This window comes from Ursus arctos, unplaced genomic scaffold (genome assembly GCF_023065955.2).
Source record: "Ursus arctos isolate Adak ecotype North America unplaced genomic scaffold, UrsArc2.0 scaffold_61, whole genome shotgun sequence".
Lineage (NCBI taxonomy): Eukaryota > Metazoa > Chordata > Mammalia > Carnivora > Ursidae > Ursus > Ursus arctos.
In genome coordinates, this window is record NW_026623080.1 from 59,240 (window position 1) to 80,808 (window position 21,569).

Consider the following 21,569-nt stretch of genomic DNA (forward strand, 5'->3'; position numbering starts at 1 on the left):
CTTAAGCGTCCAAGTCTTGGTGTCAGCTCAGGTCTCAGGGTCGTGAGTTCAGGCCCAGGGCTGGGCTCCACGCTGGGCACGGAGACTACTTAAAAAGAAAAAAAAATTAACGTGAAAAAGAAAAAAATCAAAGTTTTTCTTTACTTACTTTGGGGTGCCTGAGTGGCACAGCGGTTAAGCGTCTGCCTTTGGCTCAGGGCGTGATCCCGGCGTTATGGGATCGAGCCCCACATCAGGCTCCTCCGCTAGGAGCCTGCTTCTTCCTCTCCCACTCCCCCTGCTTGTGTTCCCTCTCTGGCTGGCTGTCTCTCTCTCTGTCGAATAAATAAATAAAATCTTTAAAAAAAAAATTGAGTCCTTGTCCTGAATAAATTGTTTAAAAAAAAAAAAAGTTTTTCTTTACTTACTTTAATAGTATTACACAAGACCAAAAAAAAAAAAAAAAACAAAAAAACCCAAAACCACCAATGCATCTTTATCACTTAGGAAAAACTAGAACACAACTGAAGCTTGTAAACTTATAGACATAATGTATTTCAAGCACCTATCACTGTGCTCAACACTTAATACTTCATAAAAGGTAGATCACTGAGGGTTACAGGAAAAGCAAAAAGTATTGTTTCTTTCTAGTCCCTTTCTGTGTGCAACCCATAATGTTTAAGTTTTCCGTTAGGATTCTTTGAGAACTGAGATTGAACTTTCAGCTTTCATGCATTCTGTATGGTATCTAACACATAATACAAGCTTAAACATCGATGTAATAGAACAGGAACAACCACAACCATGAAACAACCACAGGCACAACGAAAAACCATTTTTTAAATGTTTATTAAAAGGAGATTGTAGTGGTCAATTCAAATAGTTTCATGTCCAGCCTTAAATGGAACCATGTAACATCTGTAAAAGCGTAACTTCTCCATCTGTACCCATCAACATCACAGGTGACATCCGTATATGTAAGTGAGAAAACAAAATCATCTATCATGATTTTTTATGCAATCTAACTTTTGATCTGATAATGACCTTAAAAACATCTGCGCTGTGTGATCTGCACTGACCTCATGATATTGGGCAGAGTTTATGGAAGGAAGGAGGTGGTATTCCTGTTTAGAGTAATAATTTATATTGTGCCATCCTGATGGTGAGGCAATGACGTTTTGCTGTTAAGGGAAAGGTGTACAAGCTTCATGTACTACAGTCTCTATAGTGTTTATTAAGTGTTTCACAGACGTGATTTAGTTGACTGTTAAGGGAACTGTCTCGGTAAAGGAAGAAATCAGACAGGTGTTCCCATGGAGATGATATCACCGAGTCTAATTCTGAATCTACTGATTCTGAACACTGTTTCTCTCTACTTTTCTTTTTTCTTTTTTAAGATTTTATTTATTTACTTGAGAGAGAGAGAGGCAGAGGGAGCATGAGCCGAGAGAAGGGCAGAGGGAGAGGGAGAAGCAGACTCCCCACTGAACAGAGAGCCTGACATGGGACTCGATCCCAGGACCCAGGGATCATGACCTGAGCTGAAGGCAGACGCTTAACCAACTGAGCCACCCAGGCGCTCCATGTCTCTACTTTTCTTATAGCAGCTCTGACTGATGTGGTCCAGTCACTATGTCATCTGCTCTTTTTTTCTTTTCAATAATTTTGTTGACGTTCATCCAAATTGTAGCTTGCTTGCTTGTTTGTTTATTTATTTATTTATTGTAAGTTCTACACCCAATGTGGGGCTTGAACTCGTGACCCCGAGATCAAGACTTGCATGTGCTGCAGACTGAGCCAGCCAGGTGCCTCAATATGTCATCTGCTCTTACGGCCTGAACACCTGTTGAAAAGCTAGTTGGAAACCATACCATTTATTTGGTTTCATTTACTATCTTTAATTCTTTGAAGTGATAACATAATGATATAGCTCAAAAATCCCCAAATATAACACATTCGATGAAAAGAATCGCTTAAATACCGTGCCCCACACAGGCCCACTTATCACCCAGCGTATTGTTTATGCAAATTTAAATACAAAAACACGTTCTTGTGTCTCCCATTTGTTATACAAAGGTAGAAGTATACACATGCTCTTCGCCTTTATGCCACTTGTTTAGGAAAATGGTTTGTATAACAACAAGGAGTCTCTTCGTATGGAGAGAAGAGTCCTGTACCCTAATCGAGGCGATGGTTCCATGCATTCACACATGGGATAAAATTTCATGGAGCTATAGAACACAAACAAAAACAAGAACCGACCAACCAAACAAAACCCCCCAAACAATTAAAAAGTACATGTGAAAACAGGTTAAATCCAAATATGTTCGGAATTTGAGTTAATACACTGGATCTCAATCTGGAATGAGTTTTCACCCCGGTGACATTAGGGAATGTCTGGAGACATTTTTGTTTGTCACCATTGAGGGAGGGTATTAGAAACTACTCCTTGAAGAAAATTTTTTCTGAGAAGTAAAGGAGGGATGTTGGGGAATGCAAGGTCAAGAGGAATTTTGTTTAGTATTAAAGAAATTTAAATATATTCATATACAGAGGGAAAAGAGACCATAAAGGAGAGGTCAAAGTTTTAACAGAATGGAAAACAGTGGAGTAGGGAACTCCAGGGCTCCATCTCTCCCCCGAAGCAACTGAGCTGGGAAAAGCTGTCAGAATCAATTTTTGGTGAATGTTGGAACGCAGCTAAAAACTCACAACAACCAGATAAGGCTTGGTGTAAAAAGAATCTGCTGCTTTGTGGTGTTGGGGCTCAAGGTGGGCCACCCCAAGCCAAGCCAGAGCACCATACTGATTATTTTGAATTCAAGTTAATAAAGAAACAGCCAGTGTAGGAACAACACTCCGATCCACCTTTGTCTCCAGAAAGTAGGGAATACATCTCCCCTGTGAAAAGCACCCTCCCTGCAGGGGGGGGGGGTGCAGAGGAGGCACCAGGAGGCAGACAAACATCTTTGACATCAGGGACAGGGAATTCAGGGCCTGAGAAGCCCATGTAAACAAACCTTGTAACTTCTCCTAACTTACTACCTCGGCCCAAATTTTGTTTAGAATTCCTAACTAATTGAAGTTCCCAAACATCAGTTTTCTTTGTCCTGCCAATTTCTCCCAGATTTACTGTTTCTTTATGTAACAAGTATAAACAGTGCCCGCCTCCATCATTTCTTAGGTCCTGTATCTTTGAGGCCTCCATACATATGAATTAAAGTTGGTTTTCTCCTGTTAATCTGTCTCCTGTCAATTTAACTCTTGGATTACCCAGAAGAATTTGGAAGTATAGAGGCAAATTTTTCCTCCCCAACAGTGGTAAGGGAACACTTTGGTGTTTTGAATTGTCTGCCTATTATCCTTCAGACCCCAGGCCTGTAGTAGCCTTGAGGATGGGAAGGCAGCTCTCCTGGTACTAGAAGGAGAAGTATGGACTTTATTCTCAAAGAATTGTGGTTCTGGGTCTTCTCCGCTCTGCCAGCTCCCTCAAGGACTGGCACAGTGGTTTGCCTTTGTTTTGTCTGACAAGGAGTGAACCCAGGGTTGAGGCCACTTCCTGGGTACCTTTGGCCAAAGCATTTAAAGGCACAAGTACTGGCCGCAGCGTCCTGGGGCAAGAGACAATAGTCAGGACAAGGAATAGACAACTGAGAAGGGTGGGAAACACACGATTCAGAAAAGGGACACGTGGAAGAAAAAAGGCTTTGAAAAGGTCTTATGTATGCAGAGGAATCAAGAAGGCCACGTGCTAGACACATGCTCAGAAACAGCTGAGAATACCACGAGCTTTCACGTCTGGATGGCTCTCAGGCTCTGTGTAAGCAGGAAGTAAAAGAGAAGGCCGAGTTGTCCATAGTCTGGCCAAGCATTGAAGGAGTGTGTAATACAGACACAATCTCCAAACACTAGGAAAAGTATAATGTCTTCTTCTTCTTCTTTTAAGATCTTACTTTTTGATGTATAGTTGACATAAAATACATTAGTTTCAGGTGTACAACACAGTGATTCAACATTATATACATTATGCCATGCTTAACACTGTAAGTGTAGTTACCATACGTCACCATACAAAATTACTGCAATATATTGCCTGTATCCCCTATGCTGGACTTTTCATCACCCTGAATTACTTGTTTTGTAACTGGAAGTTTGTACTCTTTAACCCCCTTCACCTATTTTGTCCATCCTCCCATCTTCCTCCCCTCTGGCAACCACCAGTTTGTTCTGTTTCTATTTCGTGTGTCGGTGTTGTTTGTTTTGTTTTTTAAGATTCCTCATATAAGTGAAATCATACAGTATTTGTCTTTCTATGTCTGACTTATTTAATTTAGCATAATTTTCTCTAGGTCCATCCATGTTATTGCAAATGGCAAGATTTCATTCTTCTCATGGCTCAGTAATATTGTGTTGTCTGTGTGTGTGTGTGTGTGTGTGAGTGTGTGCCACGTCTTCTTTATCCATTCGTCTATTGATGGACACTTAGGTTACTTCCATATCTTAGCTATTATAAATAATGCTACAATAAAAATGGGAGTGCCTATATCATATATCTTACAATAAACATAGAGGTGGGGCGCCTGGGTGGCTCAAACCATTAAGCGTCTGCCTTCGGCTCAGGTCATGATCCCAGGGTCCTGGGATCGAGCCCTGCTTCGAGCTCCCTGCTTAGCGGGGAGTCTGCTTCTCCCTCTCCCTCTCCCAGCTCATGTACTCGCGTGTACGCACTCTCTCCCTCTCTCTCAACTAAATAATATATAAAACCTTTAAAAAATAAGATATAAAAACCAAAAACCAAAAACGTAAGGATGCATACATTTTTTCAAATTAGTGTTTTTGTTTTCTTCAGCTAAATATCCAGTAGTGCAATTACTGGACTGTACGGTAGTTCTATTTTTAATTTTTAGAGGAACCGCCACACTGTTTCCCACAGGGGCTGCACCAGTTTATGTTCCCACCAACAACGTTCAAGGATTCCCTTTTCTCCGATCTAATTTCTTGTCTTTTTGTTACTAGCCATTCTGACTGACGTGAGGTGATATTGTGGTTTTGATTTGCATTTCCCTGATGATTACTGATGTTTCATGTCTCTATTGGCCATCTGTACGTCTGCTTTGGAAAAGTGTCTAATTAGGTCCTCTGCTCATTTATTAATTTGATTGGTTTTTTGGTGTTGAGTTGTATGAGTTACTTTTAAATTTTGGATATTAACCCCTTATCAGATATATCATTTGCAACTATCTTTCTCCCATTCAGTAGGCTGCCTTCTTGTTTTATTGATCTTTATTCATTTTTGAATCCAGGAATTGATGGTAAGTATTTCAAAACACTAGCTGGCCACTAAGCTAATGGAACATAGACTTCAGTGGCTATACATGACAAAGAGTGCAGCTGTTACGTAAACCAGTATGGAGATTCCTCAAAAAATTAAAAATAGAAATACCATACAACCAGTAATCCCACTACTGGGTATCTACCCAATGAAAATAAAACACTAATTTGAAAAGATATATGTATTCTATTTACTGCAGCATTATTTACAATATCCAAGATATGGAAGCAATTTCAGTGTCCATCCATAGATATATGGGTAAGGAAGATGTGGTACACACACACACACACACACACACAGGAATATTACTCAACCATAAAAAAGAATGAAATCTTGCCATCTGCAACAACATGGATGGACCTAGAGGGTATTATGTTAAGTGAAATACGTCAGACAGAGAAAGACAATTGCCATGTGGTTTTACTTATATGTGGAATCAAAAAAACAAAACAAACCAGAAACAGACTCATAAATACAGAGAACAAATTGGTGGTTGCCAGAGGCGAGGGGTTGAGGGATGGGCAAAACAGGTGAATGGGGATTAAGAGCTACAAATTTCCAGTTATAAAAGAAATGAGTCAGGGCACTTGGCTGGCTCAGTTGGTAGAGCATGTGACTCTTGAACTCAGGGTCATGGGTTTAAGCCCTACACTGGGGGTCGAGTCTACTTAAAAATAAATGAGATGAAAAGTACGTGGAGATGAAAAGTACAGCATAGGGGATATAGTCAATCACACCGTAATAACTTTGTGTGGTAAACAGGTGATAATTACACTTACCGTGGTGAGCATCTCATAATGTATATAATTGTCAAATCACTGTGTTGTATGCCTGAAACTCGTATCATATTGTATGTCAACTACGCTGAAATTTTATTCTTTTATATTTTCATTTTTTTATACTGAAGTTTTTAAAAAATGAATACAGATATTACAAAAATAGCTTAGAAAGTCACTAACTAGGCAAACCTGGATTGTATGGTCTTTGTATTCTGTTCAATGAAACAGGAACAACAAACCTAGGAGAGGGGAGAAAATGTGATTTCCAAAGTTGTCACATTCTAATATTCAGAATGTCTAATTTTCAACAAAAAATACAAGGAAAAAGAATTCTAAAAATCATATGGAATTCTAAGGGAATCTAAATAGCCAAAACAATCTTTAAAAAGAAAATAAAAGTTGTAGGACCCAGATTTCTAAATTTCAAAACTTACTACAAAGCTATAGTAATCAGGGGCGCCTGGGTGGCTCAGTGGTTAAGCATCTGCCTTCGGCTCAGGGCGTGATCCTTGTGTTCTGGGATCGAGCCCCACATCAGGCTCCTCTGCCGAGAGCCTGCTTCTTCCTCTCCCACTCCCCCTGCTTGTGTTCCCTCTCTCACTGGCTGTCTCTATCTCTGTCAAATGAATAAATAAAATCTTTAAAAAAAAAAAAGCTATAGTAATCAAAACAGTATTGTACTGGCATAAGGATAGACATACAGATCAATGGAATAGAAGTGAGAAACCAGAAATCAACCCATACATCTATGGTCGATTGATTTTGGTTAAGGGTGCCAAGCCCATTCAATTGGGAAATAATTATGTCTTCAGGAAATGATGGACAACTAGATATCTATATGCAAAAGAATCAAACTGGAAACATACCTCACATCATATACAAAAATTAACTCAAAATGGAGAAAATACTTATATGTAAGAATTAAGATTATAAAACTCTCATTTATACATGGTTATATAAAACTCATATATATATATAGAGAGAGAAAGAGTTATAAAACTATAAAACTCCTTCTCTTCAGGAGAAAACAGGGAAAAATTCATGATCTGGGATTTGGCAATGAATTCTTCAATATGACACCAAAGCAGAAGCAACAAAAGGAAAATTACATAAATTGGATTTCATCAAAATCAAACTTTTTGTGCATCAAAGGACACTATTAAGAAACTGAAAAGACACCCTACACAATGAGGTAAAATATTTACAAATCATGTCTCTGGTAAGACGTCAGTTTCCAGAATACTTAAAAAACCCTTACAACTCAGCAATGAAAAGATAAACCACCAAATTAAAAATAGGCAAACGATTAGATGTTTTTTCCCAAGGATATGTACAAATGGCCAACAAGCATGAAAAGATGCTCAGTATCATCAGTCATCAGGGAAATGCAAATCAAGACCACAAGATAATACCTCATCCCCATTAGGATGGCTATAGTAAAAAAATGGAGGGGGTGGCTGAATTGGAGGAGTGTACAACTCTTGATCTTGGGGTTGTGAGTTTGAGCCGCACGTTGGGTTTAGAGACTACTGAAAAAAGTGGAATATAATAAGTGTTGGTGAGGATGTGAAGAGACTGGAACACTCACACATTACTAATGGGAATGCAAAATGATGCAGTTGCTGTATTTGGCAGTTCTTCAAAAAATTAAACAGAGAATTACCCTGTGACCCAGGAATTCCACTTCTACGTATATACCTGAAAGAACTGAAAATCGGTATTCAGGGGCACCTGGGTGGCTCAGTCGATTAAACGTCTGCTTTCAGCTCAGGTCATGATCCCAGGGTCCTGGGTTCGAGCCCGGTATCAGTCTCCCTGCTCAGCTGGGAGTCTGCTTCTCCCTCTCCATCTGCCTGCTGCGCCCCACTGATGCGCTCTCTCTGTCTCTGTCAAATAAATAAATACAATATTTTTCAAAAATGGGGATTCAAACAAATAATTGTACATAAATGTAGATAGAAGCACTATTCACAACAGCCAAAAGGTAGAAAAAACCCAAATTTCCATCAATTGAGAAATGGATAAACAAAATGTGGCATATTCATATAACAGAATATTATTCAACTCAAAAAAGGAATAAAGTATTAATGGTTGTTACAAAGTGAATGAACCTGGAAAACATGATGCTAAGTGAAAGAAGCCAGACACTAAAGGCCACATATTGTATGATTCCCTAAATATTAAATATCCAGAACAGGCAAACCCATGGAGACAGAAAGCACATTAGCGGTTGCCAAGAGAGGGATGGGGAGTGACTACTAAATGAATAAAGGGTTTCATTTTTGGGTGATGAATATGCTTTGAAAGTCGATGGCAGTGATGGTGGAGAACACTGTGAATGTATTAAATGCCACTGAATTGTATACTTTAAAATGGGTAATTTTATGTTGTTTGAATTTTACCACAATTTAAAAAAAATAATATAAGGGAAAAATAATCATTATGGAAAGACTATGATAAAGGGCACAAGTGGCGGGGCGCCTGGGTGGCACAGCGGTTAAGCGTCTGCCTTCGGCTCAGGGCGTGATCCCAGCGTTATGGGATCGAGCCCCACATCAGGCTCCTCTGCTATGAGCCTGCTTCTTCCTCTCCCACTCCCCTGCTTGTGTTCCCTCTCTCGCTGGCTGTCTCTCTCTGTCAAATAAATAAATAAAATTAAAAAAAAAAAAAAAAAAAGGGCGCAAGTGGCATAAGATGTGGGACAACACATCAGTTTGAATGTCCTAAGCCTCTTTTATGTACTGTTTCCCCAATCCCATCCCAATCTCATTAAATCTAGATTGTTATCTGGGTACATATTGATGAAATTGGCAATAATAGAATAAATATTGAGACGAAAAGGCTTACGGTATAAAGGAGCTAAATGTAAAATTTGGTAATTAATCCTTTTATACTTTTCTTTTTTCCTAAAATTTGTTTCCAATTTTGAATTGCGGAAGGCTTGTTGATATTTTTTTCCTGGTAGAAAAATAAGATCTGATATCCAAATTTCAAGATCCAGCAGAGCCTAAAACCATATGCTACGTTTGGCCTTAAGCTTTTTATACTGAAATTAATGCAGATCATGCAAGTAAGACTCTAAATGAGCACGAAAAATATGACCCGTATCAAGTCACCACTCCATCTGAGGTCTCCTGGTAGTTAAATCTCTTAGGATAGTGATGAGACGATCAAAGCCAGAGGACCCATCAATTCAGATATTACAATTAAAAACAGCCAGTTTCTCAGCACAGAACATACAATTATTGAATCACTATACTGTGCACCTGAAACTAATATAACTTTGTATATCAACTATGTTTTGAGAATAATATTTAAAAATTGAATTAAATTTAAAATACCCAGTCTAACTCTAGCATCTGACATTACTAAAATACACAAAGAAAAAGAATACATTAATCTCCATCAAGGAACATACCAGGAAGTGGTTTCAAAAACTGATATTTAGGCTGCAGATCTAGACAGTAGCCTAGTGACTCTGAAACCCTCCAATTTGAGAAGGTGGATAATGGATGGCAGGAATGCAAGGATTATGCAGTAACCTTAGCAAGGCAGGCTGCAGAGGTGGTTCTTGAAGCTCTGAAAAATGAAACGAATGTTATGGTTAAAAGTTTTCCATTCACTTGCTAACTGACAAAAAGTAGAAAAAAAAATGCCTGTTTCTCATCAAATTCCCTATATAATTTCATAGCCACTGTATTATATTCAGGTTCTAAATAGTCCTTGATAGTCTTTGACTTATCAAACTCAAAAAGGAAACTATTCTGCTTTAAGATATTTAAAAATATTAATTTACTGCTTAGCCTTGTCCCTTAGCACGTGAACAGAGTATTAAGTTTCATTGCACTCTCATATGAGCATTGTATTTGATGACATGAAAAATGAATCCATATTTTTTGAAGGTAGGGGTTATTATTGTGTTATTTAATATATTAAATATATATGATACAGAGATTTGGCTATCGTAATTACTGATTTGTATTACCAGGCAAGTGTACTAAAACATTTCACACTCTTAAAAAAAAAATTGCTTTCTACAAGCAAAGATCCTGGAATCCCACGCGATGATGATGCCCGGACGGCTCCCGAGAACACACCTTGAGAGGGAGATGTAGGACGGGGCCCAGAGCCCACAGCTAAGGGCTGAGGCCACCCAGGTCTCTGCAGGGAGGAAGGGGGCGAGTCACAGCCGCGGCTACGCAGAAAGCCCGCAGCTTCGCAGGGCTAGGGGGGAGCTTCGAAGAAACGCTACGCTTCCCCCACCCCGAGGCAACACCCCGGAACCACTGCTACCGCAGGAGGGGGCCACCCGATCGTGGACACGGGAGACCGAGGACGCCTCGGCTCACAGAAGCCACTGTACCGAAACACCCCAAACCTGGGGGACCCGGGGAGACATTTCGGGTGCACCGGCAAAACTCGTCCCCAGGGCTGGGGTCGTCCTGGCAACAAGAAGGGTGCTGTGTGCCAGTGTAAATAACCCGATCGGGCAACAGGTACACGGCCTCGGTTCCGCAGGAGCCCCTCTCCCTCCCCGAGTCCCAGAGGACAAAAACCCACGTCCTTTCTCCGCCGTGGACTTGGAACGACTGCACGCACGGACCACCGGCCCCGGGCACGATCTCGCCGAAAGCTGCCGGGCGGCTGGAGCTGACGACCGAGCGATGCTGGGCCCTCGGCCTCTGGGGAGGGGCGAAAGGGAGGACACAGAGCCCACCGCTGGCCTCGAAGGGGGGCCCCTCTTGAGGTACCTTTGCGGACGCAGGACCCTCCCGCCGGAATGCGGTCTGCGCGTCTCCTCCACCCAAAGGGCCGGCATCGGACACCCCTGGGCGAGCACCAGCAGCACCCGCGGCTGCCGCTTCTCCGGGAGCCCCGTGAGTAGCCCCTTGCAAGTGTCCCTTCCAGTGCCCGGGTGGGCCTCAGCTCCTCGCCGCGACTGGGCCTCAGCCCCGCCTGGAAGCACACTGTTCTCTCCCTAGAGGCTGACGCCACCCGGTCTTGCACGGCGGCGCGGTCCCGCTGGGGCACGGGGGGTGGGAGGGCCGGGGAAAGATGGGGTGCTGCAGGACAGGGTGGCTCCTCGTAAGCCGGCTGCGTGGGCACTTGGGGAACTTGGGAGATGGCCGTGGCCTCCTGATGGGGGCTCAGGGACGCGGCTGCACGAAAGCAGGCCTCCTTGCCTTCCTGGAGGAGCGGCACCGTCCATCACGTGCACTCACCCCGTACCACACGCAAAACAAATACACAGAGAATAAATTCAGAACTTTATTGAAAAGACTACAAGTGCCCCCAAAGAGAGGGTCCGTGAATTTGCCCTTCTCTCGAGTACATTTCGCGGGCGTTTCGGGAACTGCTCTTAACCCTGAGCGACACAGAACGGGAATGCGCTCAAAAGCACCGTGGGAAAAAACCGCCGCCGAGGCCATTGTGTGGGCAAAGGGCTCACAAGAGAGCCACCGACGGTAGGAGACCGGGAGCGACCACAGGAGGGCAGCCGCACGGAGGGAAAGTGGAGGAAGCCAGGGCAGGGGAGGCAAGAAGACAACAGGAAAGAGAGGCATGGGCTGCTGAGGTGGCCCCAGCAGCGGTGGCTCCTGAAGAACCTATACGCACTCCGGCTCCGGAATGAGGACGGCATGGCAGGGTCCACCCAAGTTAATGACGACGGGAGGGACCAGGGCCACCGGGGGCATGTTTCTGAACCTCAGTGCCCTCTGGGGTCTCCTCCACTTGACCCTCCTATTCTTTTTTTTTTTAAGATTTTATTTATTTATTTGACGGAGATAGAGACAGCCAGCGAGAGAGGGAACACAAGCAGGGGGAGTGGGAGAGGAAGAAGCAGGCTCATAGCAGAGGAGCCTGATGTGGGGCTCGATCCTACAACGCGTCGGGATCACGCCCTGAGCCGAAGGCAGACGCTTAACCGCTGTGCCACCCAGGCGCCCCTGACCCTCCTATTCTTAAACCAAACCTTCAATCAGAGAGCAAAAAAGGACATTTTAGTACATTGAGCATCGAATGTCATAGAGGACAAAACACAGCAGGCTACTCTCTATGCCCTTCAGGTTGGAAACTGCATCAGGGAAGCTAGTTCCTTCTTGCTAAAACAGCTTAGGGAAGTTACCGCCACGGGCCTCCCTGCAGCTCACCCCGAGACAGCACCCACGATGTGCCAGGCTCTGTCCCGGCTCCATGCTTGGACTCTGGGCTCCCAACTGCCATATTACTCTTCCCGTCCTCAGCAGCATGTACAGCTGAGGCACTGCTCTCTGGCCCTGCTGTGACTCTGACGCCTGGGTTGTGTGTGTCCTCACAGCTGACCAGCAGCCGTCGGGCTGCCACTAACCCCTAGTCGCTAGGCAGGTGTCACCCTACTGATGGGGGAAGCTCAGTATCATTCAAAAGTCCTGCTGATGGGATACAGCCCCCATTCTGAACAGCCCATCTTCAACAGAGAGTAAGTAACTAATGCACAGGGCCGTGCTGGATCTTTCAACAAGAGCTTTCCTTTAAGAATGACTCAAGGGTCATTCCTCTTCTGAAACCTCGTCATAGTGAGAAAGGTGGCATTGTGAGCGAGGCCTGGGCATGGAGGGCCCAGGAGCCTGTGGCTTGTCTTGCTGGGACGGGAGGAAGCCGAAGCACTGGACACTACCTCAAGAGTCTAGACACTGGGGACAATGGATGTTTAGACGAACTAGGACCAGATTTCCTCAATTCATAAAATCTTTGCCCGGCCAACAGACTGAGGGCAAAGAGGCACACCGCCGTCACTGTTGTCAGCTCCCCAGCCTGCAGCCCGCACCACCCTCCGCAGGCTTTCCCGGGCTCAGCGCCCGGTCAGCTGCTCTGCTCTGCCTACGTCCCAGCACCCTGGACAGGACCCCTGGCGTCCCGTGGGGCAGGACCTCCTAGGCCCCTCTACTCAACCAGGAGAGCCCCGTCCCATGCCTTATCCATTTTTCTGTTTCTCTATCTACTGTCAGCCCAAGAAGACTCACCCCACCCACCTGCCCACCCTGGCCTGGCACTCCTCTCTAGCAGCCCCCACCCACCATACATACCAGACATCCTTGGCCAGGACCAGCACACCCTCCACCCAAGGGCTCCTGCCATGGAGGCCCAGTCCTACACACTAGAGTATCTGCATCAGTCGCAGCTGGACCTTGCAGCCAGCTGCACCGAAAGCCTGCCCTACTCAACAGTGCTCATGCAGCTCACGACCAGGCCTTATAGCCAGCTGTGCCAAGGGCCAGCCCCACACACCAGCATGCCCACACCAGCTGCAACCAGGCCTGTCAATCAGACAGGCCAGAAGCCTGTCCCACTCACCAGCATACCCACAGTAGTCATAGCCAAGCCTAGCCGACAGCTGCACCAGTAAACAGCCCCACATATCAGTGAGTCTGCACCAATCGGGACCAGCCACAAGAGGGAGCACACAGCCTACAAAAGAGATACTCCTGGGGTACCTGGCTTGGGTGACCAGCGGGGGTTTATGCTGAGCCTCACAGACACCTTCAGGCATAAAGCCACTCCTCCAAGACTGGGACAATAGCTGATCCACCTAAAACACAGAAACAAACACTGAGACGCAAATGAGGAGACAGACAATACGTTCCAAGTGAAAGAACAAGACAAAAACCTCAGAAAAAGAACTAAACAAAACAGAGATCTACCAGATGGAATTCAAATGAATGGTCATAAAGATGCTCACTGAACTCAAAAGAATGGATGAACACAGTGAGAATTCAACAAAGAGACAGAAAATATTTTTTTAAATCAATCAAAGCCAAAGAACACAATAACTGCAATGAAAAATACAGGGCATCAAAAGCAGATTACAGAATGCAGAAGAACAGATTAACAATGTGGAAGACAGGGTAGTAGAAAGCACCTAATCAGAACAGCAAAAAAGCAAAAAGAACTGAATAAAATGAGGTTAAGTTTAAGGGACCTCTGGGGTAAAATCAAGTGTACTAATATTCACACTACAGTGGTCCCAGAAGGAGAAGAGAGAGAAAAGGACAGAAAACTTATTTGAAGAAATAATAGCTGAAAACTTCCCTAACCTGGGGAAGGAAACAGATATCCAAGTCCAGAAAGCAAACACCCCCAAATGAGATGAACCCAAAGAGACCAAGACACATTATAATCAAAGTGTCAACAGTTAGAGATAAAGAATCTTAAAAGCAGCAAAAGGAAAACAACTAGTTACATACCAAGGAACCCTAAGTCTATAAGCTGGTTTTTCAGAAGAAACTTTATAGGTCAGAAGAGAATAGCATGATATATGAGAAGTGCTAAAAGGAAAAAACTTACAACCAAGATTACTCTACCCAGCAAAGTTATCACTCAGAAGTGAAGGAGAAACAAGGAGTTTCTCAGACAAGCATAAGCTAAAGCTCATCACTCCCAAACCAGCCTTACAAGAAAGTTAAAGGGACTTAATTTTAAGTAGAAAAGAAAAATCATAACTACAAGTAAGAAAACTATGAAAGGAGGGGCGCCTGGCTGGCTTAGTCAGTGGAGCACGCAACTCTTGATCTTGGGGTTATGAGTTCGAGCTCTGGTTGGGTGTAGAGATTACTTAATAATAAAATTTTTTAAAAAAAGGAAAATTATGAAAGGAAAAATCTCATTGGTAAAGGTAAACATATAGTAAAGGTAGTGGATCAACCACCTACATAGCTAGTATGAAGGTTAAAAGACAAAAGTAGTAAAATCAGCTAGACCCACAATAATTAGTCAATGGAAACATAAAATAGTAAGGTGTAAAATATGATGTCAAAAACATAAAACATGGTGAAGGGATGTAGTACTTTTAGAATGCATTGGAGCTTAAGTGGGCATTAACTTAAAATAGATTGCTATATACGTAAGATGTTATATATGTACCTCATGGTAACCACTGACCAAATACCTATAATAGATAAACAAAAAATAAAAGAATACAAACATAACACTAAGGAAAGTCACCAAATCTCAAGGGAAGAGAGCAAGAGAACAAAGGAACAGAGAAGAACTACAAAAACAATCAGAAAGCGACGCCTGGGTGCCTCAGTTGGTTAAGCGTCTGCCTCCAGCTCAGGTCATGATCCCAGGGTCCTGGGATCAAGTCCCACATCTGGTTCCTTGCTCAGCAGGGAGCTGCTTCTCCTTCTGCCTGCCGCTCCCCCCTGCTTGTGCACTCTCTCTCTCTCTGACAAATAAATAAAATCTTTTTAAAAAACCGGAAAAATATCAAGAAAATGTCTACAAATCCATACCTACCAATATTTTTTTTTAAGATTTTATTTATTAACAGAGAGAGAGACAGCCAGCAAGAGAGGGAACACAAGCAGGGGGAGTGGGAGAGGGAGAAGCAGGCTCCCAGCGGAGGATGGGGCTCCATCCCAGGACTCTGGGATCATGCCCTGAGCTGAAGGCAGATGCTTAACGACTAAGCCACCCAGGCGCCCCCTACCAATAATTTTTTTTTATCAATAATTACTTTAAATGTAAACTTCCTAAGTGTTCCAATCAAAACACACAGTAGCTGAATAAATTAAAAAAAACAACACCCATCTATAGCTGCCTACAAGAGACTCACTTCAGATCTAAAGACACAGAGACTGAAACTGAAGGGATGGAAAAAGATACTCCATGCAAACGAAAACAAACAAAACGCTGGGGTAGCAATACTTATATCATACAAAACAGACTAGAAAACAAAGCCTGTAAGAGGACATGAATGACACTGCATACGATAAAGGGATCAATTCAACAAGAGGATATAACATTTGTAAATACCTATGCACCCAACATAGGAACACCTTAATACATAAACCAATTATTCAGAGACATGAAGGGAGAAACTGACAGTAATACAATAATAGTAAGAGACCTTAACACCCCACTTACATGAATGGATAGATCATTCAGACAGAAAATCAATAAGGAAAACAGTGGCCTTGACCAACACATTAGACCAGATGGAATTAAGAGATAATACACAAAACATTCTATCCAAAAACAGCAGAACATACATTCTTTTCAAGTGCACATGGAATATTCTCCAGGACTGATCCCATGTTAGGCCACAAGACAAGTCTTGATAAATTTAAGAAGACTGAAATCATATCAAGCATCTTTTCAGACCACAACAGTATGAAACTAGAAATCAATTACGAGAAAACTGGAAAAACATAAACACATGGAATTAAATAACCAATGGGTCGGGGTGCCTGGGTGGCACAGTCGGTTAAGCGTCTGACTCTTGGTTTCAACTCAGGTCATGATCTCAGGGTTTTGAGATTGAGCCCCATGTCAGGCTTCGTGCTCAGTGTGGCATCTGCTTGAAATTCTCTCTCTCTCTCCCTCTGACCCTCCCACTTGTGCACGTGCTCTTTATCTCTCTCTCTTTAATAAATAAGTCTTTAAAAATAAACAAACAATGGGTCAATGAAGAAATCAAAGAGGAAATTTAAAAAAATACCTTGAGACAAATGAAAATGGAAACACAACAGTACAAAATCTATGAAATGCAGCAAAAGAAGTTCTATGAGGGAAATTTTATACATGCCCAACTCGAGAACCAAGAAAAACCTCAAATAAACAATCTAATCTTACACCTAAAGGAACTAGGAAAAGAACAAAGCCCAAAGTTAGCAGAAGGAAGAAAATAATAAAGGTCAGAGTGAAAAATAAATGAAAAAGAGACTAAAAAGACAACAGAAAAGATCAATGAAACTAAGAGTTGGTTCTTTGAAATGATAAAATTGATAAAAACCTTTAGCTAGATTCATCAAGAAAAAAAGAGTGCCCATATAAATAAAATCAAAAATGAAAGGGGATAAGTTATACCCAATACTATAGAAATAGAAAAAAAATCATAAGACTACTAAGAACAATTATGTGCCAACAAATGGAACAACCAAGGAGAAATAAATTCCTAGAAACATAACAATCGTCCAAATCAGGAAGATTACACTATAGACTGATTACTCAAAAAACTCCCAACAAAACAAACTCCAGGACCAGACGGTTTCACAGGTAAATTCTACTAAATATTTAATGAGTTAAGACCTATACTTCTTAAACAATTCCAAAAAACTGAAGAAAGAACAAACTCACTCTTTGAGGCCAGCATTATCCTGATATGGAAACCAAAGACACCACAAATTAAAAAAAAAAATTACAAGCCAATATCCCTGATGTATGTAGATGCAAAAATCTTTAACAAAATATTGGCAAACCAAATTTTATACTACATTAAAAAGATCATACACCATACTAAAGTAGAAATTATTCCAGAAATGCAAGGATAATTCAATATCCACAAATCAATGTGGAATATACCACATTAACAAAATAAAGGATAAAAATCCTACGATCATCTCAATAGGTGCAGAAACAGCATCTGACAAAATTCAACAACCAAAGATACAAACTCTCACCAAAGTGAATATAGAGAAAACATAACTCAACTTAAGAAAGGCCAGATACGACAAACCCACAGCTAACATCACACTCAACAGTAAAAAGCTGAAAGCTTCACCCTAAGATCAGGAACAAGACAAGGATGTCCATTCTCGCCACTTTTATTCAACATAATACTGAAGTCCCAGCCACAAGACAAGAAAAATAAAAGGCATCCAAATTGGTAAAGAAGAAGTAAAACTGTCACTATCTGCAAATGATATATATATAAGAAAACCCTACTCTACCATCCATGTTGTCAACTGTTAACTCAAAAAAAATCACTTTGTAAGGCTAACATGTGACACGCAACCTGCTATTAGGTTGAGAAAAAACAATTCAAAATAATATAAATGTATTTGTCTTAATACTGAACCCTTCTATGAATAGGAAATTAGCACCCCCCTGAATTACAATTTAAAAAGAACAATTAAGGGGTGCTGGGTGGCTCAGTTGGTTAAGCGGCTGCCTTCAGCTCAGGTCATAATCCCAGGGTTCTGGGATCGAGGCCCGAGTCGTCGGGGTCCCTGCTCACTGGGGGGCCTGTTTCTCCCTCTCCCTGCCGCTCTGCCTACCTGTGCTCTCTCTCTCTCTCTCTAATACAAATATGATCTTTAAAAATAAACAAATAAATAAAAAACAATTAATATGTTAAAATCAACTAGCAACATGTTTTAATCGTTAGGTATGTTCAATGTTTTTAAATTCTAGGGGGTAGCATAGCATAAATCACAAAAAAGAAGAAAAAAACGTAAAGTGTACTTAAAAGTTATTCATTTAACAAAAATTTTGACAATAGTCTCTGGATTTAAACAAACGTTACATCTTTTAACAGTATTTTTTGAATCACTTACTCTGGTTCTGGATTCTTTGGAGAAAGTCCCCATACTTCAGGAGCTCCCAATTCTCCAATCCTCTCTCTCTCCCTTAATCTCCTAGAAGATATAGGCATATAAATTATAACTCCATGGCTAAATGGTCTCCTAAATATATAATCAATTCAAAGGAGTCCAGTTAAGTCCTATTTTCCTATTTTAAAAGTTAAATTAATAAATTAAGTATACTCATCGTAATTTGATGTTCTTGATAGTACTATCAAATGGCACAGACTACAGACAGCCTGAGGCCAGGCCAGAAATACAGCCTAAAAGGTTGTCAAGTGCATCTCTTCTGCCTCTTGCATGACCTAGCTCCTAATTGCTCATTTCGTCTTCTGCAATATGTGACACAAACAGTTTTATATTTGGAAATAACTTCTTTGTTTACATACATTTTTGAGAGTAAAGAGCAATCTCTACTTTTGATTTAGTCAAACCCGTTTTCAGAAACTCAGGAATTAATAAAGAAAACAAAAATGAAGCATTAGAAACAGAAAATAAAGAAAGCTCTGAAAATGAAAGAAAAGTTTTATTTGACAAAAACTGTCCTAAATGAGAAACAGGGTTTTTTTTTTTCTGTTTTCCCTTTAGTTCCTTTTTTTGGGAAAAGGACTATATCCTCTATCTACTCTTGGAGGACAGGAAAAATTTGTCATTTTTTTCTTTTAATTTTGCTCACAAACAAAATACAAAAAACAAAGGCTCAATTCCTCAAAGTTTAGCTCCTTGTGATTCCATTTGTTACACACACCCACCCACCCCTTACAAAATAAACTGGTTTGATTGCTTGAATATACTATTTTTTACTTCTTTATTTAGGAGAAAAGATTATAATCGTGCAGAATTAGACTCAGGTTTCCCACTTGAAGAAAGAGCCTAAAAGGGTTATACTTATAACCCAACTTGGACTATATATGCAGGGGGAAGTATGACAGGCTGTAAGAACAGTCACGTTCTCATCCCTGCTGCCCCCAGCTTCATCTGTACTCGTAAGGTAAATTATTGATCTTCTAAATGTACAAATGCAAATTTCACCCAAGAAGTTCTGATATCTTTTTTTTTTTTTTAATGATTTTTTATTATATTATGTTAGTCACCATACAGTACATCCCCGGTTTCCGATGTAAGGCTCGATGATTCATTAGTTGTCTTTTGATGAGAATCGTCCAGTAGGAAGCTGGTTGCTTTTTGACGAACACAGCCAGGAGGTAACTGAAAAATTTAATTTGGAGAGGTAGGTCTCCAACCTAACTCAGTAGGTTTTTTATTGTTTCTGCTTCCATTCAGGAAACCCCAATAGCAAACACTCAAGGACTAATTATTATGTCCCAGGAACTAAATCATCACAACTCTAAAGGCTCAGCGCCAATTTTAGCCTTTTTAAATGGTTAAGAAATAAAGCTCAGAGAAGTTCAAGAAACTTGCTCAAGGTCATACAACTATTACACAGCAAAGCATGGCTTCAAACTCAGGCATTCCGATTCTGGAGCCCGTCCTCTTCACCGCCATCCTTTATTACTTCCCATTCTTGGGAAAAAAGAGATTTATGGAGACGTCGCCCAGCTTTGGAATCTTAACCTGCCCCTCCATGCCTGTGCTACTCTTAAAAATCTTTTTTGACACAGAGGACATGTAGGGGCGCCTGGGTGGCTCAGCCGGTTAAGCGCTGGCCTTCTGCTGGGTCACGATCGGGCCCCGGGGGCGGGCTCCCTGCTCAGCGGGGAACCTGCTTCTCCCGCTGCCTGCTGCTCCCCTTGCTTGTTCTCTCCCTCTGTCAAATAAATTTAAAAAATCCTAAAAACACACACACACACAGGGGACCTGTAGAGCACCTAGTACAGCGCCTGACAGAATTTAACACTCAATAACCATTAGCTACTAAGACTTACACGATAATAATTATAACCCTTTCCCTTTCTCCTTCTTAAACTATCCACTTTTCCACTCCAATACGCACTCATGAGAGGACACCTGATCTCACCCTGACCTCGGTTTTCACGGTCACACTGAGACCACCGAACAGGGCCTTTTTCCACGTAGCTTAATCAACAGTTTAGCAGGTCACTTTTCCCACATGCAATCATCTGGTCTCAGGGGTTCTTCTCCCCTCCGATTTAAACTCTTCATCCCCAGCCTTCCCGACTGGCTACACGACATTTCCACTGTACACGTCCTGTCACCTCCAACCTGTGTGATCATTCAGCAAGGTACGGTGGTACGCCTACAAAGCGCGAGGCACTGCTCATTTTGGGCTAATAGGTCTCCTTTGCCAAAAGCTCAATCGAGCGCGAAATAAAAGCACGCTTGGAAAAAAAAAGTAAGCAAAATAAAACAGCTACAACCAAGCGAAAACTGTAATTCGGGTAGGTCTGAGGCTCCCGACGGAACCGCTGCATAGCCAGGAGGCAGAAGCAGCGAAGACACCAGGGCGCGGGGAGAAGGGGCCCGAGGACGAGTGAAAACCCAAGGGGAGAAACGGGCGGAAAAAGGCGTTGTCGGGGGAGGGGGGTGGGGCTGAAGGGCTAGGCAGGGGCGCCCGGCAGAGAGCGAAAAGCGCAAGTCAGACTCCCAGTGCCCGTCTCACTCACTTCTGCCGCAGGCTCTCCTCCCTCTCCTTGTCCAGAAGGCTAGGCCACGGCTTGTCGCTCCCGTAGGGGCGCGAGTAGCCGCCATAATACGCGGTCGAGGAGGCTGACGCGAAGGGGTTGCCCCGCAGCGCAGAGGGCCGCTCCCGGGAGCGTGACCGCGAGCGGGATCGGTAGGACTGGTGTCGCGACCCCTGACTGAAGCCGCCCAGCTGATGGCTGAGACCATTCCGAGAGCACGAGTGCGAGCGGCGGCCCCGCGGGGAGCGGGCGGATCTGCTGGGTTTAGGGCTCCTCGACGAACTGCGACGCTTTCCCCCGGAGCCCGAGGCCTCCCCCTCAGGGCTGCGCGAACCCGACACCGGAGCCATCGCGGCCGCTGGGTCCCCTAAGCCGCTAGAGAAGGGGGCGCTCTCGCGAGCCTAGGAAGATCTCGGTTGGTCTGGTCCCAAACCCGCCGTCGCGCCACCGCCCGAAACTGAGGAAACCTTGGAAACAGTTCCGGGTACGTCGGCAAATCCCTTCCCCCGACCTAGGCGGTCCTGCCCACGAG

The 21,569-nt window shown here is 42.8% G+C and overlaps 2 protein-coding genes and 1 long non-coding RNA gene across 6 annotated transcripts in view; 1 reads left to right on the plus strand and 2 right to left on the minus strand.

Moving 5' to 3' along the window:
* LOC125281827 (NF-kappa-B-activating protein-like) overlaps positions 1-21,569 on the minus strand; it is a 215,375-nt gene that overhangs the window by 1,181 nt on the left and 192,625 nt on the right. Inside the window, exons 9-10 of one of the 2 annotated variants that reach the window (XR_008957913.1) lie at positions 7,789-7,976; positions 1-85 (exon numbers count right to left, since the gene is read on the minus strand). The gene's annotated coding sequence lies outside the window, so the exon portion shown is untranslated. Of the gene's footprint in view, positions 86-7,118; positions 7,977-21,569 lie in introns of those variants that run through there. The other variant, XM_057308176.1, reaches the window with a different exon arrangement.
* LOC125281166 (NF-kappa-B-activating protein-like) lies at positions 64-21,387 on the minus strand. 3 transcript variants are annotated; one of them, XM_057308180.1, is made up of 5 exons: positions 21,020-21,387; positions 18,408-18,488; positions 13,566-13,660; positions 9,509-9,669; positions 64-88 (listed from the first exon to the last, which is right to left on the minus strand). In XM_057308180.1, the coding sequence occupies exons 1-4, from the start codon at positions 21,385-21,387 to the stop codon at positions 9,560-9,562; spliced, it is 654 nt and encodes a 217-aa protein (XP_057164163.1). In that variant the 3' UTR covers positions 64-88; positions 9,509-9,559. The 3 variants fall into 3 exon arrangements, with proteins under 3 accessions (XP_057164163.1, XP_048069215.1, XP_057164162.1); XM_048213258.2 differs by lacking the exons at positions 64-88; positions 13,566-13,660 and having other exon boundaries at positions 9,528-9,669; XM_057308179.1 differs by lacking the exons at positions 64-88; positions 9,509-9,669; positions 13,566-13,660 and adding an exon at positions 10,188-10,772.
* LOC125281184 (uncharacterized) overlaps positions 21,009-21,569 on the plus strand; it is a 9,804-nt gene continuing 9,243 nt past the window's right edge. The window contains exon 1 of the long non-coding RNA XR_007188288.2: positions 21,009-21,521. This is a non-coding gene — a long non-coding RNA (uncharacterized LOC125281184). The remainder of the gene's footprint in view (positions 21,522-21,569) is intronic.